The 21,199-nt window shown below is 41.2% G+C and overlaps 1 protein-coding gene across 2 annotated transcripts in view; it reads left to right on the plus strand.

Annotated features, from left to right (window-relative positions):
• cita (citron rho-interacting serine/threonine kinase a) overlaps positions 1 to 21,199 on the plus strand; it is a 204,162-nt gene that overhangs the window by 100,829 nt on the left and 82,134 nt on the right. For both annotated transcript variants that reach the window (XM_068005625.1, XM_068005626.1), the window contains exons 25-28: positions 8,131 to 8,328; positions 8,816 to 9,009; positions 10,835 to 10,970; positions 20,982 to 21,086. In XM_068005625.1, coding sequence (XP_067861726.1) covers positions 8,131 to 8,328; positions 8,816 to 9,009; positions 10,835 to 10,970; positions 20,982 to 21,086 — 633 coding nt within the window. The remainder of the gene's footprint in view (positions 1 to 8,130; positions 8,329 to 8,815; positions 9,010 to 10,834; positions 10,971 to 20,981; positions 21,087 to 21,199) is intronic.

Below are 21,199 nucleotides of genomic sequence, written 5' to 3' on the forward strand. Positions count from 1 at the left end.
GGATAGCATGCCAGAAATCCCAAGAAAACTAATATTGAATCGGGGACAGGGACTCGATAAAATTAATATAAGTAAAGAAACAGTAATGAAGAAAATAACAGCACTAAAGAGTGACAAATCCCCAGAACCAGATGGTTTCCATCCCAGGGTTTTAAAGGAAGTAGGTGAGCACATTGCGGATGCCCTAACTATAATCTTTCAAAGTTCTCTAGATTCAGGAACTTTCCCTCTAGATTGGAAAATTGCACAAGTCACTCTGCTTTTTAAGAAAGGCGAGAGAGGGAAACCGGGGAATTATAGATCAGTTCGCCTAACATCTGTTGTGGGGAAAATGCTGGAGTCTATAATTAAGGATAGGGTGACTGAACACCTCGAGAATTTTCAGTTAATCAGAGAGAGCCAGCATGGATTTGTGAAAGGTAGGTCATGCCTGACAAACCTGATTGAATTTTTTTGAAGAGGTGACTAAAGATTAAAGTGGACAGGGGAATGTCAATGGATGTTATTTATATGGACTTCCAGAAGGCATTTGATATGGTCCCACATAAGAGACTGTTAGCTAAGATAGAAGCCAATGGAATTGAGGGAAAAGAACGGAATAGGTCAGGAAGTTGGCTGAGCGAAAGGCGACGGAGAGTAGGGATAATGGGAAGGTACTCACGTTGGCAGGATGTGACTAGAGGAGTCCCGCAGGGATCTGTCTTGGAGCCTCAATTATTCACAATATTTATTAACGACTTAGATGAAGGCATTTAAAGTCTCATATCTAAGTTTGCCAATCACCTGACGAAGGGGGAAGCCTCCGAAAGCTTGTGAATTTAAAATAAAATTGCTGGACTATAACTTGGTGTTGTAAAATTGTTTACAATTGTCAACCCCAGTCCATCACCGGCATCTCCACATCACAAAGATTGGTGGCATTGTAAGCAGTGTAGATGAAAACATAAAATTACAAAGCGATATTGATAGATTAGGTGAATGGGCAAAACTGTGGCAAATGGAATTCAATGCAGACAAATGTGAGGTCATCCACTTTGGATCAAAAAGGGATAGAACAGGGTACTTTCTAAATGGTAAAAAGTTAAAAACAGTGGATGTCCAAAGGGACTTAGGGGTTCAGGTACATAGATCATTGAAGTGTCATGAACAGGTGCACAAAATAATCAAGAAGGCTAATAGAATGCTGGCCTCTTTATATCTAGAGGACTGGAGTACAAGGGGGCAGAAGTTATGCTGCAGCTATACAAAACCCTGGTTAGACCGCACTTGGAGTACTGTGAGCAGTTCTGGGCACCGCACCTTCGGAAGGACATATTGGCCTTGGAGGGAGTGCAGCGTAGGTTTACTGGAATGATACCCGGACTTCAAGGGTTAAGTTACGAGGAGAGATTACACAAATTGGGGTTGTATTCTCTGGAGTTTCGAAGGTTAAGTGGTGATCTGATCGAAGTTTATAAGATATTAAGGGGAACAGATAGGGTAGATAGAGAGAAACTATTTCCGCTGGTTGGGGATTTTAGGAGTAGGGGGCACAGTCTAAAAATTAGAGCCAGACCTTTCAAGAGTGAGATTAGAAAACATTTCTACACACAAAGGGTTGTAGAAGTTTGGAACTCTCTTCCGCAAACAGCAATTGATACTAGCTCAATTGCTAAATTTAAATGTGAGATAGATAGCTTTTTGGCAACCAACGGTATTAAGGGATATGGGCCAAAGGCAGGTATATGGAGTTAGACCACAGATCAGCCATGATCTTATCAAATGGCGGAGCAGGCATGAGGGGCTGAATGGCCTACTCCTGTTCCTATGTTGTCAGAGAAAGCTATCAATTAACCATTTCATCTCATTCATGAGATCCCTAGAGGAACTTTACTGTACTATACACTATTTACATTAACCCGTAAAACATAGATTAGACGTTCCCAGCCTGCTCCAAATTATACTTAATACATTTTTGTTTATTTTTTTCTTAAACTCTTCTTAGACCACATGTATTTCCCAAAATATCTTGAGTCCATTTTATCATTTCAAAATTATCCCAATTCTAGAGAGCAGTATTGTTGAATTGACAGCACTTGTCAATGTTCAATTTTATTTCCCCCAAATACTCCCTCTGATACACAGCACTGAATAGGGACCATTTAGATTGGGCTTCTTTTTGTTCCAAGTAAATTTGATCATCCCCTTAAACACTAGGTAAATTTTCCCTTCTTGAATGGCAACTCATATCAATTTATCTTATCAATTCCAATTTCAGAAACAAATTTATGTCCAGGCTTTGTGGTTTTACAGTAGACGCATAAGTGCTTGTACTTACTTTTGAAGGTAACTCCCATATTTTCCTTCTCCTTGAGCACTTTGTCTTGGGAAATAACAAGTGACTCTGAATTGGTTAAAACTGAGCCTTTGAGAGGCAAGATCTTAGTCCAAATGTCAACATGCTGTGACATTTGATATCTGCCAAAGTCTGCAGATAACGTCTTAAATTTTTAACGCCACTGGAATGCTTCCGCACCAACACTTTCATGGCCCCGAAAGCCATAGTTCCCTGTGTAAAAGAAAAACAGGAAATCCGTTGTGGCTCTTCTTGAGAGCTCATGGGGTTAAAAAATAAGAAACAATTCATTAATTTTCTTCTGTCACCCTTTATTCCGGGACCAGAGAGGATTCCATGCACGTTTTCGTGAATGAATCTAATTACCTCACTCCAGGAAGAATCGTAAGCAAAGGGAGCACGAAAATAATGCCCAATGTTTCCTTCTATCACGTGGAGAAATACCTGCTTAAATTAAGAAACTTAAAAAATCTTATACACTTAACTAAAGCAGTGCAACAATAGCACTAAATTATCTATTTTAAAAAATAATCCCTTTAAACTGAAACAAACCTAGAAAAATGTGTCCAGAGGAACATGGGTGAGATTAACTAGCTTTTCTGTCTATCTCCCAAAGTTTCTCGCTCTCTTTTGAAACTCACTAAGGGACAATAAAACTGCTTGTGAGTCAGCCAATTGACATACTGGAAGCTCGTGATGGGTTTGGGTTAATCACAATAGCAGTTTTTTTAAGCTGTAATAGCATTAAAACAAAGGTGCTTTAAAAAAGTTCAAATTGATCGCTTTTTCTCTAGAATGTCTGCTTTTTTTTATTCGTTCATGGGATGTGGGCGTCGCTGGCAAAGCCAGCATTTATTGCCCATCCCTAATTGCCCTTGCTATTAAAACAGTGATAACTTGCACAAAGATCCTAATACAATTAAACTCTGGATAATATTTTTCAGCTTCTGACTTCCAATTTTCAAAACATGAGCCGTGAAGGCACAAAAGGTTACCAATTTTTATCCATCCTTCGTAATTGAAAATGTTAAAAACAGCAGAAATCAATAGTATTTCCTTCTATTAACTTTAAACATTCTATGAAACATTTCTGCAATATAATCTAACTACTCCAGATCTTTATCACAGGTTCTTTAACCATTCTTTTTTTCCCCTTCTTGGTCATTTTGATACGACCAGATCACAAGATCAAAGAGTCAGTTTGCTAACAGCTATCACATTTCAGTACATGATTAAACAAATAGTTACCTCAAAATGTCCTGATATTTTAACACATCAACTCACGCCCACCAATATTCAATACATTAAACTTCAAATCATTTAAAACATTTAAGAAATTCAAAATACCAATTTTCATTTGTGATAATCTCATGCCCAGAATTTGAGACACTCTTACATTTAAAATATCCAGAATTTTATTGTGGCCACATTAAAAGTCTGTTTTTCACAATTTAATAGGTTAGTTAACCTCAATAACTCCAATTTTAATTCAGCTAAATCAAACAAGATACAACAGATAAAATTATCAATATAGCACGTGCTTACTAAAACCTAGTAAATTACACAGTCTTTCATTTCATTCTTCCTCCTGATGCCTTTCCAAAAAACTGTTAAAAATACTGAATATCACGAAAGAAAAAGTTAGCTTTCATTGCTAAACAAAATCTTTGTAACATTTCTTTGTCTTGAAAGAGAAAGAGAGAGAGAGGAGCCACTGCCAGTGGCCTCAAACATTCACACAAGCTTTTAAGAGGCAGTAAAAGCGCCACAAGCTTTTTGAAGAGATAGTACACTGAAAACAAAAGAACACATTCTATAACTTGTAAAACAGTAGAAAAGGGACAGGATCTTCCCCTTTCTCCTTTTCGATTCAATCAGACTAACTTATCCTTGATACAGTTTTTCACGTCTGCCAAACTGGGATAGAGCTTGGCTAGTTCTTCCCCTCCCCCTGCGTCCTGCCTCCCTTGCGGGGGTGTTTTACAGTTTCTTGCAAAATGTTCCATTTTACCAAAATAGTAACATTTCCCCTCAACAAAATGGCTCCATTAATGCCTTGTATTTAACTAGGAAGAAAATTAGCTTTAATAAGACTTACAAGAGTTTTAACACTAAAGCAAGCTGTGAAAAAGGGAGCAAAGCAGCCAACAGTAAACTTTCACACCTCACACACACTTCCGGAGAGACTTTCAGAGACTAAAAACACTCAAACTAAAGATTACATTCTCTAGCTTGTAACAGAAGAGAGATGGCATTTTCCCTCTTCCCTTTCCTCCTGTTTTAAATCATTTATCCTTTATCTCTGAACTCCATTTTCAATCTCCATTGTTTCCTACTTAATTTTGTACCGATTTAAAGTCTCATGTGGGAAAGACCTTTTTATCAGGCTTGAGCAGACCATCTTTACAGCTCTCATATTTTCTCTTTTCACTCTCTTTTGAGACGGTCCCTTTCCACAGAAACTTCTCCTGTGCTTCTGTTTCTAACTGTTTCTGCTTATTTTCTTTTTCCTTTAACTCTTCGTCAAACTGAGCGTCCTGACTCCTGAGTATGGAGGCAGTAACCGTAACAGGCTCGACATCTAAAACTGCAACCATGTGTTGCGAGCCCCTCGTTTGTCTAAAACTACTCTTCATGTCATCCCTTTCTAATACGACCTCACTCAAATTATTCTGTAATTCCAGTATATTTCATTCCAATACCTCACATCTTTGACTTCTTTCTTTCAAAGCCTCTGCACAGGTGACATTGTTTGCTCTAGTTAATGTAAGATACTCTAACAATCATCCCTTCTGCTTCTGTTCCTTCTCAGATTGGGATTCCAACGCTTTTACCCTTCCAACTTTTTCATTTTCCTTTGATTATTTTGCCTCCTGTTGTAGCTTATAATGCATTGCTAAAAACCATATAGCCTTGGTCTGGTTCTTTTTCAGTGACCCGTCACCTAACCGTTCCTCCGCCTTGTCCCTGGACTAGACACTCTGGGTTATGTCATTCCTATCTCTCTCTCCGATGCCCCATAAATTTTAATAGCCTCTTCCATTTTAGTTCCCTTTCAGATGCTATGTACGCGGCTGGTTTACTCTACCCTACGGGCTCCGTTCTATCACTGCACAGTCAAAGTAGGTCTGCTAAATACTTTCTACCAAGTTAACCATCAAGTCCCTGTTTGGGCACCAAGATTCTGTAGGGGTTGTCTACACAATCCAAACGCCGGTCCTTGCCAATGTCTAAGGGTTGGTGAACTCTGGACGGTAACTTTTAGAAAAGTGCTATCATAGAATGGTTACAGCAAGGAAGGAGGCCATTCGGCCCATCGAGTCCGTGCCGGCTCTCGGCACGAGCAATCCAGCTAGTCCCACTCCCCCATCCTTTCCCCGTAGCTCTCCAAATTTTTTCCCTTCAAGTACTTATCCAATTCCCTTTTGAAAGCCATGATTGAATCTCCCTCCACCACCCCCTCAGGCAGTGCATACCAGAACTTAACCACTCGCTGTGTAAAAAAGTTTTCCCTCCTGTCGCCTTTGGTTCTTTTGCCAATCACCTTAAATATATGTCCTCTGGCTCTTGACCCTTCTGCCAATGGAACAGTTTCTCTCTATCTACTCCGTCTAGACCCATCATGATTTTGAATACCTCTATCAAATCTCTTCGCAACCTTCTCTGCTCTAAGGAGAACAACCCCAGCTTCTCCAGTCTATCCACGTAACTAAAGTGTCTCATCCCTGGAATCATTCTAGTAAATCTCTTCTGCACCCTCTCTAAGGCCTTCACATCCTTCCTAAAGTGCGGTGCCCAGAACTGGACACAATACTCCAGTTGTGATCAAACCAGTGTTTTATAAGGTTCATCATAACTTCCTTGCTTTTGTACTCTATGCTCCTATTTATAAAGCCCAGGATCCATATGCTTTTTTAACTGCTTTCTCAACCTGCCCTGCCACCTTCAAAGATTTATGCACATATACCCCCAGATATCTCTGTTCCTGCACCCCTTTTAGAATTGTACCCTCTAGTTTATATTGCCTCTCCTCGTTCTTCCTACCAAAATGTATCACTTTCCTGTGTTAAATTTCATCTGCCACTTGTCCACCCATTCCACCAGCCTGTCTATATCCTCTTGAAGTCTATCACTACCCTCCTCACTGTTCACTACACTTCCAAGTTTTGTGTCATCTGCAAATTTTGAAATTGTGCCCTGTGCACCCAAGTCCAAGTTCATTAATACATATCAAGAAAAGCAGTGGTCCTAGTACCAACCCCTGGGCAACACCACTGTATCCCTCCCTCCAGTCTGAAATACAACTGTTCACTGCTACTCTGTTCCTGTCACTTAGCCAATTTCATTTCCATGCTGCTACTGCCTTTTTTATTCCACAGGCTTCAACTTTGATGACAAGCCTATTATGTGGCACTTTATCAAACGCCTTTTGGAAGTCCATCTACACCACATCAACTGCGTTTTCCTCATCAGCCCTCTCTGTTACCGCATCACAAAATTCAATCAAGTTGGTTAAACACGATTTGCCTTTAACAAATCCATGCTGGCTTTCCTTAAGTAATCCACACTTGTCCAAGTGACTGTTAACTTTGCCCTGGATTATTGTTTCTAAAAGTTTCCCCACCACCTAGGTTAAACTGACTGGCCTGTAGTTGCTGGGTTTATCCTTACACCCCAATTGAACAAGGGTGTAACATTTGCAATTCTGTCCTCTGGCACCACGCCCGTACCTAAGAATGATTGGAAGATTATGGCCAGTACCTCTGTAATTTCCACCCTTACTTCCCTCAGCAACCTAGGATGCATCCATTCCAGACCGGGTGACTTATCCACTTTTAAGTACAGCTAGCCTTTTTAATACCTCCTTTTATCAATTTTTAGCCCATCCAGTATCTCAACTACCTCTTCTTTTACTGTGACTTGTGACTACATGAGTAAATTGATTTAAGGCTAATCAACTTTATTGGTACAAGTTCATACAACCTTTCCGAAGTAGAGAGTGGTCGTCGAGTTTTCTGGGTGATCACAAAGCTGTTGTGTCTTCTTCTTGATGTTGTCCTCCTTCTTGAGGTGAGCTCATGTTGCTCTGTCCTCTGATTGCAGTGCCAGTTGCATTGCGATGTCTTTTTATGTTGTTTTTGCCCTTTGGGGCATAAGTAAAGTAAGGGCAGTGTCATACTGTCCAATCACCTCCTGTGATTAGGCCTCTATGATGGACAGTTACTTTGTTCAAAACCAGGTACAATTAGCTCAGCACTTTAAAATGTGATGGCTTCCCTTATCTGTGCTCAATTGGCTTTTCAAGGACTTTGGAATGTAAAGACCCCCCCCCTTATCTGTGCTCATCTGGTTATATGTGTCCATGATTCTAACTTTCTCACTGTTCCTCAATGGTATGTTGACTTATTTAAAATATATAGACACTTTCCCATAGAACTGCAGTTTTAAATCAATCAAGAGTCCACCTGCACAAAGGGTCCATGGTAACAGCAGTTTGTTCTGTCTTTTTGGCTGAAGCTGTATCTCTCAAAGCTGCCCATTATTTATAAGTTAATGTCCAATTCCATATTGCAAAAAGGCACGAAATCTCATTGTATATTATGCGTTTGAGTATAAATCCTGTCTACATCAGTAAATGCTGCTACTAGCATGTAATACTTATCATGGAGATGGAAAACTAGCTGATTCAGATTAATACTGTGTACAGGTGTGCTGGGACCATGTCTTTAGGTATTGAGTGTATACAGACAAAAACTTGGGATTTTGTGCATGTGATCCTGTTGCATCTGGGACAGGTTATCACCGATCTGGAGGAACAGTTAAACCATCTGAGCCAGGACAACGCTGAGCTGAACAGCCAGAACTACTTCCTGACCAAGCAGCTAGAAGAGTTGTCGTGTGTTGGAGATGAGCGAGCCCAGCTTCGGCAGGAAATGGGCAGGATGCGCCAAGAACTATCTGACCAAGAGCTTCAACTCAGTAACCAAAAACAGGTTAGCGCACTACTACGGTCAGCTGACAATTGACTTCAACACAACCATCAAATTTTCCAGCTATTCATAATAGCAATTGATTAGGTTTTTTTTCATAAAGGTATATTTGAAATAGTTAACGCATCTACTTTCAACCATCAGAACCAGAGCTCTTTTACGCAGGTGTTTAGGAGCCCTTGGTACTGACTCAAAGTAATTGGAGTCAGTTTTGAGGCTGACCAATTTCAGTCCCATACCAATCAGTCTAAAGGTGTGTTAAGGTGGACAATCTGAACATCAACTAGCATTGCTAAGTCAAAATAGAGTTTAGTAGGTGATACTGTAAAACTTATGGGTGAAGAAACCTTTTATACACTAGGTGAAATTTCATTGTAGCGTCTTGCATGCTGGCAGAAACCCTGGCGTTTTCTGCTCATATATGTCAGATGTGTTGCCTCATATGAGCAGACCTGTTAATCATGCTTCTTGTAATCCATTCCTCTTTCAGACGATAGAGACGTTGAAGACGACCTGCTCAATGCTGGAGGAGCAGGTGATGGACCTGGAGACACTGAACGACGAACTCCTCGAGAAAGAACGGCAATGGGAAACCTGGAGAGCAGAGTTTGAAGAAGAAAAAACACAACTTGAGCGACGCATCCAAGAAATGAAAAGGCTGCTGGATATAGAAAAGCAGAGCAGGTACTGTACTGCAGGAGGAAATGTTGAGTAATGGATAGTGCACTGTATAGAAGGGTATTGAGTGGGTGGTGTTAGATAATTATGTGGGTAGTGTACCAGGGGCCGGTACTATACTGGGCATTAAGTAACTGATCAAATGCTGGGGAGGCCATCGGGTACCAGAGCCACATTGACTTACAGAGCAAGTAACTGGGTTCCAAGTCATTGAATATTTAAGGAGGGGGGTGACAAATTGGAAGTGGGGGTGGGGGGTTAAAACTGATGGGGGGGAATGATGTTTCCACTGATATGACACCACAGTGACAGCGTGAATTAACAAGGCAGTGTTAACCAATTTTTATCAACCCATAAACTGCAACAATTGTAATTTAAAATCATTAGTTCCAATCCAAACCCTTTTTGCAGTGTTATAAATAGAATGCATCGTGGCCAGTCGTGACTCATGAATAAATCTATGTTTGTGAGTTATCCACTCCTCTATTGTGTAGATATTTCATAAAAGTCACGGTTGCCACGATGTGCACTCTTGATTACAGAAATGCTCAAATGCAGCTTTGGGAGTTGAATGCTTTTAATTATTAAAATCCATTTATCCTCCTGTCTCAAGTCTTATTTAAACCTGAATTTCCTTTCATTTTTAAAATGGAACAAAGTATTTCTAAATAGCTGAGTTTTTTGCTTTTCAGTTTTAATCTATACTGTCAGAATGGATGTACATGCATGATATATTTGTGCACTAGTTCAATCCATTGTTAAAATTTATTGTTGCCTTTTGTGCTACCTAGAGATAGTTACATTGTGTATTGTAAAAGACAGCAATTCCAAGCTTCTTGCTGTAGTTTTTAATGCTAGCTGTCTTCTAGTGGTCTGCTACCATATTGTGGTACAGTAAATTATATTTGATAGGTATCCAAAGAAGAGCAGTTAGACAGTTGCCGAGATCAGTTGTTGTGTGTGAAGTGAATGGTTTATTCTGCGAGGGAGTCTGAACACTCCTTTTATTTGTTTTGCTCAAGGTGAGGGATATTAATGCTGAGGAATGAAACTTCCTATTTTAGGCACCCAGTGTTAGCATCAGTCACTCCCAAGCCAGGTGCAGATTAAAGCTCACTCTGGTCAGCTTCAACCTCAAAAGAACACTTCCTACTGCAGCAACGTGACATTTTTCCCATTTCTCCCAACAGCAATTCTGTGACCTCCGAATGAAATCGGCAATTAGTGCCGAATTAGGGACAGTTTTATCTTGTAGGCTATGCCCACTAGGAACTTGATTGAGACTGCCCAAGCTCATTTCACACACAGCCCTTTACGGCAAGCAGACAGAAGAGGCTTTAATCCCATCAGTCTGAGTTGCATTTGAGCCCAGCTCCCTGAGTTGAAAGGCCAGCATCTACCAATTGCACATGCAGTCTCTCTTTCACCTCCTCTGTTCCCCTCTGTCTGCATATTACTGGTTTGCTACGGTTGCAGATAGAATTGCCAACCAGGAGTGATGAGATGGAGAAAATGATCTGATGAAATATCTGAAAGATGTAATCGTCTCTTTGGGTTTATTGATTTATGTTTCCCAGTATTGGTTTATTGTCCATCTCTCAGCAGATGAGGCCTAGAAGTGTGTGTGCTTATAACACACTTTTGTATGATAGTTGTCACTCCCTCCAGACTGTTTGCTCCATGTCAAGGTCATCTGTTCATTAATTCTCTTAGTTCAATGCTGAGGGTGTGTTTACTGTGCCAGTGCAGTCTTGTCATTACATAGATATGGATCTGAAACGGATGTGTGGAAAATGGCTACTTGCTGATTTATCTTCCTTTAATTACACAGAATGCGTGCAGACCAACGTGGCAATGAATCCCGTCAGGCTGTGGAACTGGCAGTGAAAGAGCACAAGGCTGAGATCCTATCCCTACAGCATTCTTTGAAAGAACAGAAATTGAAGGCAGAAAGCCTTTCTGATACGGTTAGTATATGTCTGAACGCTACGCCTCTGTTTACTTCAGAACCATGACAGGGTCGGCTGTGTAACATAGAATCATAGAAAGGTTACAGCATGGAAGGAGGCCATTCGGCCCATCGAGTCCGGGCCGGCTCTATGCAAGAGCAATCCAGCTAGTCCCACTCCCCCGCCCTATTCCCGTAGCACTGCACATTTTTTCCTTTCAAGTTCTTATCCAGTTCCCTTTTGAAGGCCGTGATTGAATCTGCCTCCACCACTCCCTCGGGCAATGCATCCCCAATCCTAACCACTCACTGTGTTTTTAAAAAAAAAGTTCATCCTCATGTCACCTTTGGTTCTTTTGCCAATCACCTTAAATCTATGTCCTCTGGTTCTTGACCCTCCGCCAATGGGAACAGTTTCTCTCTATCTACTCTGTCTAGACCCTTCATGATTTTGAATACCTCTATCAAATCTCCTCACAACCTTCTCTGTTCCAAGGATAACAACCCCAACTTCTCCAGTCTACCCACGTAACTAAAGTCCCTCATCCCTGGATTCATTCTAGTAAATCTTTTCTGCACCTACTCTAAGGCCTTCACACCTTTCCTAAAGTGCGGTGCCCAGAACTGGACACAATACTCCAGTTGTGGCTGAACCAGTGTTTTATAAAGGTTCATCATGACTTCCATACTTTTGTACTCTATGCCTCTATTTATAAAGCTCAGGATCCCGTATGTATTTTTAACTGCTTTCTCAACCTGCCCTGCCACCTTTAACAATTTGTGCACATATACCCCCAGATCTCTCCGTTCCTGTACTACTTTTAGAGTTGTGCCCTCTAGTTTATATTGCCCCTCCTCGTTCTTCCTGCTGAAATGTATCACTTTGCATTTTTCTGCATTAAATTTCATCTGCCATGTGTTCGCCCATGCCACCAGCCTGTCTATATCCTCTTGAAGTCTATCACTATCCTCCTCACTGTTCACTACCTTCCCAAGTTTTGTGTCATCTGCAGATTTTGAAATTGTGCCCTTACACCCAAGTCTAAGTCATTAATATATATCAAGAAAAGCAGTGGCCCCAGCACCGACCCCTGGGGAACACCACTGTGCACCTCCCTCCAGTCCGAAAAACAACTGTTCACCACTACTGTTTCCTGTCCCTTAGCCAATTCTGTATCCATGTTGCTACTGTCCCCTTTATTCCATGGGCCGCAATCTTGATGATAAGCCTCCCATGCAGCACTTTATCAATCGCCTTTTGAAAGTCTGCATACACCACATCAACTGCGTTTTCCTCATCGACCCTCTCTGTTACCTCATCAAAAACTCTATCAGGTTAGTTAAACACTATTTGCCTTTAACAAATCCACGCTGGCTTTCCCTAATCAATCCACACTCGTCCAAGTTACTGCTAATTCTGTCCCGGATTATCGTTTCTAAAAGTTTCCCCACCACTGAGGTTAAACTGACTGGCCTATAGTTGCTGGCTTTATCCTTGCACTCTTTTTTGAACAAGAGTGTAACATTTGCAATTCTCCAGTCCTCTGGCACCACCAAAGTATGTATGTCTGCTCAGATAATTTATCTTTAAGACTGGTGAACAATATGGTGTTTATTTGATAGTATGAAAAATATAAAAATTAAACTGTCAGCAATGATGCTGATGATCTGCATGATTTCTACTTAGTGGTATATTTATGGCAGTGTTTCAGTAAGAGACTGTACACAAACTGTTGTGACAGATGTGTGGTTAATTCTATACCCTCAACATTCCATGGAAAAACCAAACCATTGAAGGATCTACCAACCTTTTTGAGGATAAATTTTACAGCAGAATTTTTTATTTTTAGAAAGGGAAACCTGGGTAAAGGAGCAATGCCCACAGTGCAGGTTGAAAAGAGTAGCAGAGAAAATGAGGTAAATCAAGAAGTAGTGGTTAGGGGACAGCAAGCTTATGCTTTTGAAAGTGTAGATGGAGGAAGGGAAGATGGAGGTAAGCAGCACCACAGTTTAGTACTCTTGGAGAAATGAAGAGCATGTGAAGAGTCTTGGTTTCAGTGTAGGGAGGAGAAGCGACGTGTGGGACGGTGCATTTAGAGCTTAGAAGCAACAACAATGCAAAGTTCAGAAAAGCACCAACCTTTATTAGGAGCAATTAAACTAAAGAAGGGGGTGACAGAAGGCTTGTGTTGAGAGAGTGGTCACCTATCAGACCATAGGCTTTTCTTTGTATCCAACCTAGAAGTGCTAGATGGCTTCCATTTATGGGACCAGTATTCAAGTGCTGGTGGTCTTGTGGATAAAAGAAATGTTTGGCATGAAAACCCAAACAGGTTCTTAGAGGCAGCTGTAGCAATAGAGGAGATGTAGTAGTTCCATTTGAGGCGAGAAGAGAAAGGGAGAATAAGGATGTTGATAGGTGAACTAAGGGTTGACCCAGCAAAGGCAAGGGGTGAGATACCTGCTGGTTAGATTTGCAAGAGAAAGAAACAAGATTTTCATTGCACTGGGAGAGGTCAGGAAGTTGTGAGCATTGAGGGCGTGTGGTCTGATGGAAGTAAAATGGAATCATCAGCAAAAGAGTGGATAGGATTGGACGATGAGTGAAGGAAGTAGACATTGTGTAGGAGAGAGGACAGAGCTCTGGGGAACTCTGATTAATGGGAAAAGAGGCACAGGTAGTGATAGAGAATAAACTAGATAGCTATGAATATAGCTTTGTTTAAAACAAAAATCATGTGCATCTAAACAAATTGGAGGCTTTGGGAATGTCTAACGCAATGATCAATGATTCACCGAAGTGGCACCAGAGTGTAGGTTTTATCACGTAGACATTAAAAGATATTTTCTATATCAGAAACAGCAACCCATGGGCGGTGGTGGGAGCAGCTTCTGGTATCCTTTTGTGTCTTTATCTAAGCAGCAATTGACTCACTGGCTACTCAGGTGTCTCCTTCTCTGGTATCAGTTGGCAGGGTCTAAGATCTGGGTAGCATCATTGTGCATGTTACTTAGGCCAGTGACAGGAATGTGGTGATTTAGGAGAGCTGCAACTTAGGATAAGCCAAGAATTGCAGTTGTGCCCCTCATCCCACCCCCCTCCCCATGGTTTCTTTCTTCTCTGATAATTGCCAACTATACATGGAGGTTACCGATAGGAGAGAGGCTGATTAATTCCTCTATCTGTGAAAGAAACTATCCTTACATACTCTCCTCAAAAAAGGGCCTTTGGTTAAAATGTGTGTTGGCCTGTTATTTCCCACCTCTACTTTAACTAACATTATAAGCATAACAATCTCATCTCACCACAATAGAGAACGATACCTTGTATTGTGTTGGGGGTGAGAGAAGAAATGTAGGGTGTATGTGTGTGCTCATGTAGATGTGCTGGTCTGTTGCAAAGGAAAAGATTCTGGAAGTTATCAAACGAGCACATATGTTATGCTTAACTTGCCTTTTTTCCTGCAGTACAGAGGAGCTGTTCCATAGTATGGTGTAAGGTGTCACTCTGCTAAGGAAAATAAGATTTCACAGTTGAATGAATTAAAGTAATTTGTCAAGTCCCAGAACTGAAGCATCACCCAGTTACTGACTTACTGATGCAGTATGTTATGTTCTATTTTAGTTTAAGAGGCCTCTGTGAATATAATTCTACATTTCCCCCTTCTCCCCCACCCCCTGTGATTTACGTTAAAAAAAAATTTTAACTTTGACTATTAAAGTTTGCTTGCAGCAGCACTTGGTATGAATAAGAAGAAATAAGAACATAAGAAATAGGAGCAGGAGCAGGCCAATCAGCCCCTTGAGCCTGCTCCGCCATTCAATAAGATCATGGCTGATCTGATCCTAACCTCAAATCTAAATTCATGTCCAATTTCCTGCCCGCTCCCCGTAACCCCTAATTCCCTTTACTTCTAGGAAACTGTCTATTTCTGTTTTAAATTTATTTAATGATGTAGCTTCCACGGCTTCCTGGGGCAGCAAATTCCACAGACCTGAGTGAAGAAGTTTCTCCTCATCTCAGTTTTGAAAGAGCAGCCCCTTATTCTAAGATTATGCCCCCTAGTTCTAGTTTCACCCATCCTTGGGAACATCCTTACCGCATCCACCCGATCAAGCCCCTTCACAATCTTAAATGTTTCAATAAGATCGCCTCTCATTCTTCTGAACTCCAATGAGTAGAGTCCCAATCTACTCAACCTCTCCTCATACGTCCACCCCCTCATCCCCGGGATTAACCGAGTGAACCTTTGTACTGCCTCGAGAGCAAGTATGTCTTTTCTTAAGTATGGAGACCAAAACTGTATGCAGTATTCCAGGTGCGGTCTCACCAATACCTTATATAACTGCAGCAATACCTCCCTATTTTTATATTCTATCCCCCGAGCAATAAAAGCCAACATTCCGTTGGCCTTCTTGATCACCTGCTGCACATGCATACTAACTTTTTGATTTTCTTGCACTAGGACCCCCAGATCCCTTTGTGCTGCAGTACTTTCCAGTTTCTTGCCATTAAGATAATAACTTGCTCTCTGATTTTTCCTGCCAAAGTGCATAACCTCACATTTTCCAATATTGTATTGCATCTGCCAAATCTCCGCCCACTCACCCAGCCTGTCTATATCCCCCTGTAGGTTTTTTATGTCCTCCTCACTCTCCACTTTCCCTCCCATCTTTGTATCATCTGCAAACTTTGATATGTTACACTCGGTCCCCTCCTCCAAATCGTTAATATAGATTGTAAAGAGTTGGGGACCCAGCACCGACCCCTGCGGAACACCACTGGCCACTGGTTGCCAGTCCGAGAATAAACCATTTATCCCAACTCTCTGCTTCCTGTTAGATAACCAATCCTCCACCCATGCCAGAATATTGTCGAATGCCTTCTGGAAGTCTAAATACACTACGTCCACTGGTTCCCCTTTATCCACCCTGTACGTTATGTCCTCAAAGAACTCAAGCAAATTTGTCAGACATGACTTCCCCTTCATAAAGCCATGCTGACTTTGTCCTATTAAATTATGTTTATCCAAATGTTCCGCTACTGTCTCCTTAATAGTAGACTCCCAAATTTTACCCACCACAGATGTTAGGCTAACTGGTCCATAATTTCCAGCCTTCTGCCGACTACCCTTTTTAAATAAGGGTGTTACATTAGCAGTTTTCCAATCTGCCGGGACCTTTGCCGAGTCCAGAGAAGTTTGGAAAATTATTACCAAAGCATCCACAATCCCCACTGCCACTTCCCTCAAGACCCTAGGATGTAAGCCATCAGGTCCAGGGGATTTATCCGCCTTGAGTCCCATTAATTTACTGAGTACCAATTCCTTTGTGATTTTAATCGTATTTAGCTCCTCCCCCGCTAGAGCCCCCTGTTTGTCCAGTGTTGGGATATTCTTAGTGTCCTCTACCGTAAAGACTGAAACAAAATATTTGTTCAGCATTTTTGCCATCTCCATGTTTCCCACCATTAATTTCCTGGTCTCATCCTCTAAGGGACCTACGTTTGCCTTAGCCACCCTTTCTCTTTTTATATAACTGTAGAAACTCTTGCTATCTGTTTTTATATTTTTTGCTAATTTATTTTCATAATCTATCTTCCCTTTCTTAATCAATCCTTTAGTTACTTTTTGCTGTCTTTTGAAGACTTCCCAATCTTCTATCCTCCCACTAAGTTTGGCTACCTTATATGTCCTTGTTTTTAGTCGGATACTATCCTTAATTTCTCTGGCTTTGATGTATAGTATTGATAAAATAAGTTCTGCTGTATTCTTCCCTTGTCGGGTGTTCTGCATTTGCTGCATTGAATATTAGGAATAAAAAATAAATTGTACATAATGGCACAATAATAAATTGCAAATGGTAAGGAAATTGACCATCACAGCATAGTGTTCTTTGAGAGTCACATTAATTGTTCGGATTTTGAACAAAATTAAAAGATTTATGAAGCATACCATTGAATGGCATGATACTGAGTGGCATTAAGTAAAGCCATTTTACTGGGCCTGCTCAAGTGACCATTCTATTTTCAGATGTCTGTTTTTGAGAATGAACAGCGAACATGTATTTGGGGTGGTAATAGTAGGGGACTTTAACTTTCCCAACATTGACTGGGACAGCCATAGCATTAGGGGCTTGGATGGAGAGAAATTTGTTGAGTGTATTCAGGAGGAATTTCTCATTCAGTATGTGGATGGCCCGACTAGAGAGGGGGCAAAACTTGACCTCCTCTTGGGAAATAAGGAAGGGCAGGTGACAGAAGTGATAGTGAGGGATCACTTTGGGACAAGTGCTCATAATTCCATTAGTTTTAAGATAGCTATGGAGAAGGATAGGTCTGGCCCAAAAGTTAAAATTCTAAATTGGGGAAAGGCCAATTTTGATGGCATTAGACAGGAACTTTCAGAAGTTGATTGGGAGAGTCTGTTGGCAGGCAAAGGGACATCTGGTAAGTGGGAGGCTTTCAAAAGTGTGTTAACCAGGGTTCAGGGTAAGCACATTCCTTATAAAGTGAAGGGCAAGGCTGGTAGAAGTAGGGAACCTTGGATGACTCGGGAGATTGAGGCACTAGTCAAAAAGAAGAAGGAGGCATATGACATGCATAGGCAGCTGGGATCAAGTGGATCCCTTGAAGAGTATAGAGATTGCCGGAGTAGAGTTAAGAGAGAAATCAGGAGGGCAAAAAGGGGATATGAGATTGCTTTGGCAGATCAGGCAAAGGTGAATCCAAAGAGCTTCTACAAATACATAAAGGGCAAAAGGGTAACTAGGGAGAGAGTAGGGCCTCTTAAGGATCAACAAGGTCATCTATGTGCGGAACCACAAGAAATGGGTGAGATCCTGAATGAATATTTCACATCGGTATTTACGGTTGAGAAAGGCATGGATGTTAGGGAACTTGGGGAAATAAATAGTGATGTCTTGAGGAGTGTACATATTACAGAGAGGGAGGTGCTGGAAGTCTTAACGCGCATCAAGGTAGATAAATCTCCGGGACCTGATGAAATGTATCCCAGGACGTTATGGGAGGTTAGGGAGGAAATTGCGGGTCCCCTAGCAGAGATATTTGAATCATCCACCGCTACAGGTGAGGTGCCTGAAGATTGGAGGGTAGCAAATGTTGTGCCTTTGTTTAAGAAGGGCGGCAGGGAAAAGCCTGGAAACTACAGACCAGTGAGCCTGACATCTGTAGTGGGTAAGTTGTTAGAGGGTATTCTGAGGGACAGGATCTACAGGCATTTGGAGAGGCAGGGACTAATTAGGAACAGTCAGCATGGTTTTGTGAGAGGAAAATCATGTCTCACGAATTTGATTGAGTTTTTTGAAGGGGTAACCAAGAAGATAGATGAGGGCTGTGCAGTAGACGTGGTCTACATGGACTTCAGCAAAGCATTTGACAAGGTACCGCATGGTAGGTTGTTACATAAGGTTAAATCTCATGGGATCCAAGGTGAGGTAGCCAATTGGATACAAAATTGGCTTGACGACAGAAGACAGAGGGTGGTTGTCGAGGGTTGTTTTTCAAACTGGATGCCTGTGTCCAGCGGTGTGCCTCAGGGATCGGTGCTGGGTCCGCTGTTATTTGTTATTTATATCAATGATTTGGATGAGAATTTAGGAGGCATGGTTTGTAAGTTTGCAGATGACACCAAGATTGGTGGCATTGTGGACAGTGAAGAAGGTTATCTGGGATTGCAACGGGATCTTGATCAATTGGGCCAGTGGGCCGATGAATGGCAGATGGAGTTTAATTTAGATAAATGTGAGGTGATGCATTTTGGTAGATCGAATCGGGCCAGGACCTACTCCGTTAATGGTAGGGCGTTGGGGAGAGTTATAGAACAAAGAGATCTGGGAGTACAGATTCATAGCTCCTTGAAAGTGGAGTCACAGGTGGATAGGGTGGTGAAGAAGGCATTCGGCATGCTTGGTTTCATTGGTCAGAACATTGAATGCAGGAGTTGGGATGTCTTGTTGAAGTTGTACAGGGCATTGGTGAGGCCACACTTGGAGTACTGTGTACAGTTCTGGTCACCCTATTATAGAAAGGATATTATTAAACTAGAAAGAGTGCAGAAAAGATTTACTAGGATGCTACCGGGACTTGATGGTTTGACTTACAGGGAGAGGTTAGACAGACTGGGACTTTTTTCCCTGGAGAGTAGGAGGTTAAGGGGTGATCTTATAGAAGTCTATAAAATAATGAGGGGCATAGATAAGGTCGACAGTCAAAATCTTTTCCCAAAGGTAGGGGAGTCTATAACGAGGGGGCATAGATTTAAGGTGAGAGGGGAGAGATACAAAAGGGTCCAGAGGGGCAATTTTTTCACTCAAAGGGTGGTGAGTGTCTGGAACGAGCTGCCAGAGGCAGTAGTAGAGGCGGGTACAATTTTGTCTTTTAAAAAGCATTTGGACAGTTACATGGGTAAGATGGGTATAGAGGGATATGGGCCAAGTGCAGGCAATTGGGACTAGCTTAGTGGTATAAACTGGGCGACATGGACATGTTGGGCCGAAGGGCCTGTTTCCATGTTGTAACTTCTATGATTCTATGATTTTAGCTCCCTATTCTGGACATAAGAATATAGCAGGAAAAGACAGCAAATGTCATCAATAACACTGAGCAGATAAATTTCACTTCCAGCATAGTGAGTATGTAACCTATTTTGCTCAATTAAGATTAGAATTCACATTCTATTACAATCTCTCATCCACTGCCATTAGCTAGGTGGACAAATGTAAGGAATCTTACAACACCAGGTTATAGTCCAACAGTTTTATTTGAAAATCACAAGCTTTCGGAGCTTACCTCCTTCGTCAGGTGAGTGAGCTCGATGATCACAGGATGTCATCCCATACAATTGAATAATACTTTTTATATAGTAGGTTTCAGATCAACATCTTTTACAGTAATTAATTACTTTTTCGGTATTGTGAAAATTGTATATAGGCAAATAGGAGCAGGAAGTTGCGTGATTTTGGTTAACTGATTTGGGCCCATTCACGCATCCGGTTATAAGGCACTGTCATGTAATTTAATACTTTCATTGTGTACAGCGAGTACTGATGCATAATTTATGAAAAACCTAAAAATGCCATGTTTCATTAAAGCTGCTTCAGGGTGCAGTGTATGTAAAGCAATGCATGTACAAAGTAAGGGGAACACAAAGAAGCAAATATTGTTCTGGAATGCCTTCAAGAATTCCAATACATGAATAATGTTAATACACAAACAATTGTTGGAAAAATGATATCTCAAAGGGGAGCAAAAGATTAGTAGGATCACAAAATAAAATCACAAAAATAACCTGCCTCTTTTTAAAAAAAAACGCTTCATATTTATTGTCTGTCATTTTGACAGGAGGCACTCTGTCTCACAGTGGCTCTGAACATTTTAATGACAATTGCAACTTTTGGGCAGCATGGGAGCCAATCTGGAAATGACTTACCAAAGGAAAACATACTATAGCCAGTGCATTGAATGCCCCTTGTATGTGGAGGTCAAACGTCAGTCAAAGCATGAAATAACTGCAGTAAGAAGTCCCTTATTCTGGGGATTGAGTGGCAATCCCAGGCTGTGGCAGCCTTATTTTGGCAGGGCCCCAAATGACATGGAGCTATCTGCTCTGTTAACCTAACATATGATCAATGAGTACCGCTGACGTGCTAATATCATACATGTCCAAATTGACTGCCACATTTCTCTACATTACAACAGTGACTACACTTCAAAATGATTGGCTGTGAAGTACTTTAGGATGTCCTGAGGTCGTGAAAGGGGCTATATAAATAAATGCATGCTCGCTCTTTATTTAGCACCTTGCAGTTTGCATCACGTCAAAAAGAATGCCCAAGTGGCTGATAAATGAATAATTCTTTATTTGACACTTATTTTTTTCAGAAGTTGTTTTGCTTGAATTACAAGATTATTCAGTGTTTTGGATGCACTGTAATACTGCTACAGTTCATCAGTGTCTGAAAGTCCAATATATTTGTACTAGAATGATTTTTGATCTGTTCTCATTAACAGCTGAGTGACCTGGAGAAGAAGCACACCATGCTGGAGATGAATGCACGTGGCCTTCAACAGAAACTGGAGACAGAGCGCGAGCTAAAACACAGACTAATGGAGGAAGTAGGGCAAATATTGGAAATCATTCCTTGGGGCGTAAAACATTTTCTTGTGCAAAATTCCTGATTGATTTAAATGCTGATTAATTGAAATATGATTTTGTGAAGTCCTCTTTA

Source organism: Heptranchias perlo, chromosome 25 (assembly GCF_035084215.1).
Source record: "Heptranchias perlo isolate sHepPer1 chromosome 25, sHepPer1.hap1, whole genome shotgun sequence".
Lineage (NCBI taxonomy): Eukaryota > Metazoa > Chordata > Chondrichthyes > Hexanchiformes > Hexanchidae > Heptranchias > Heptranchias perlo.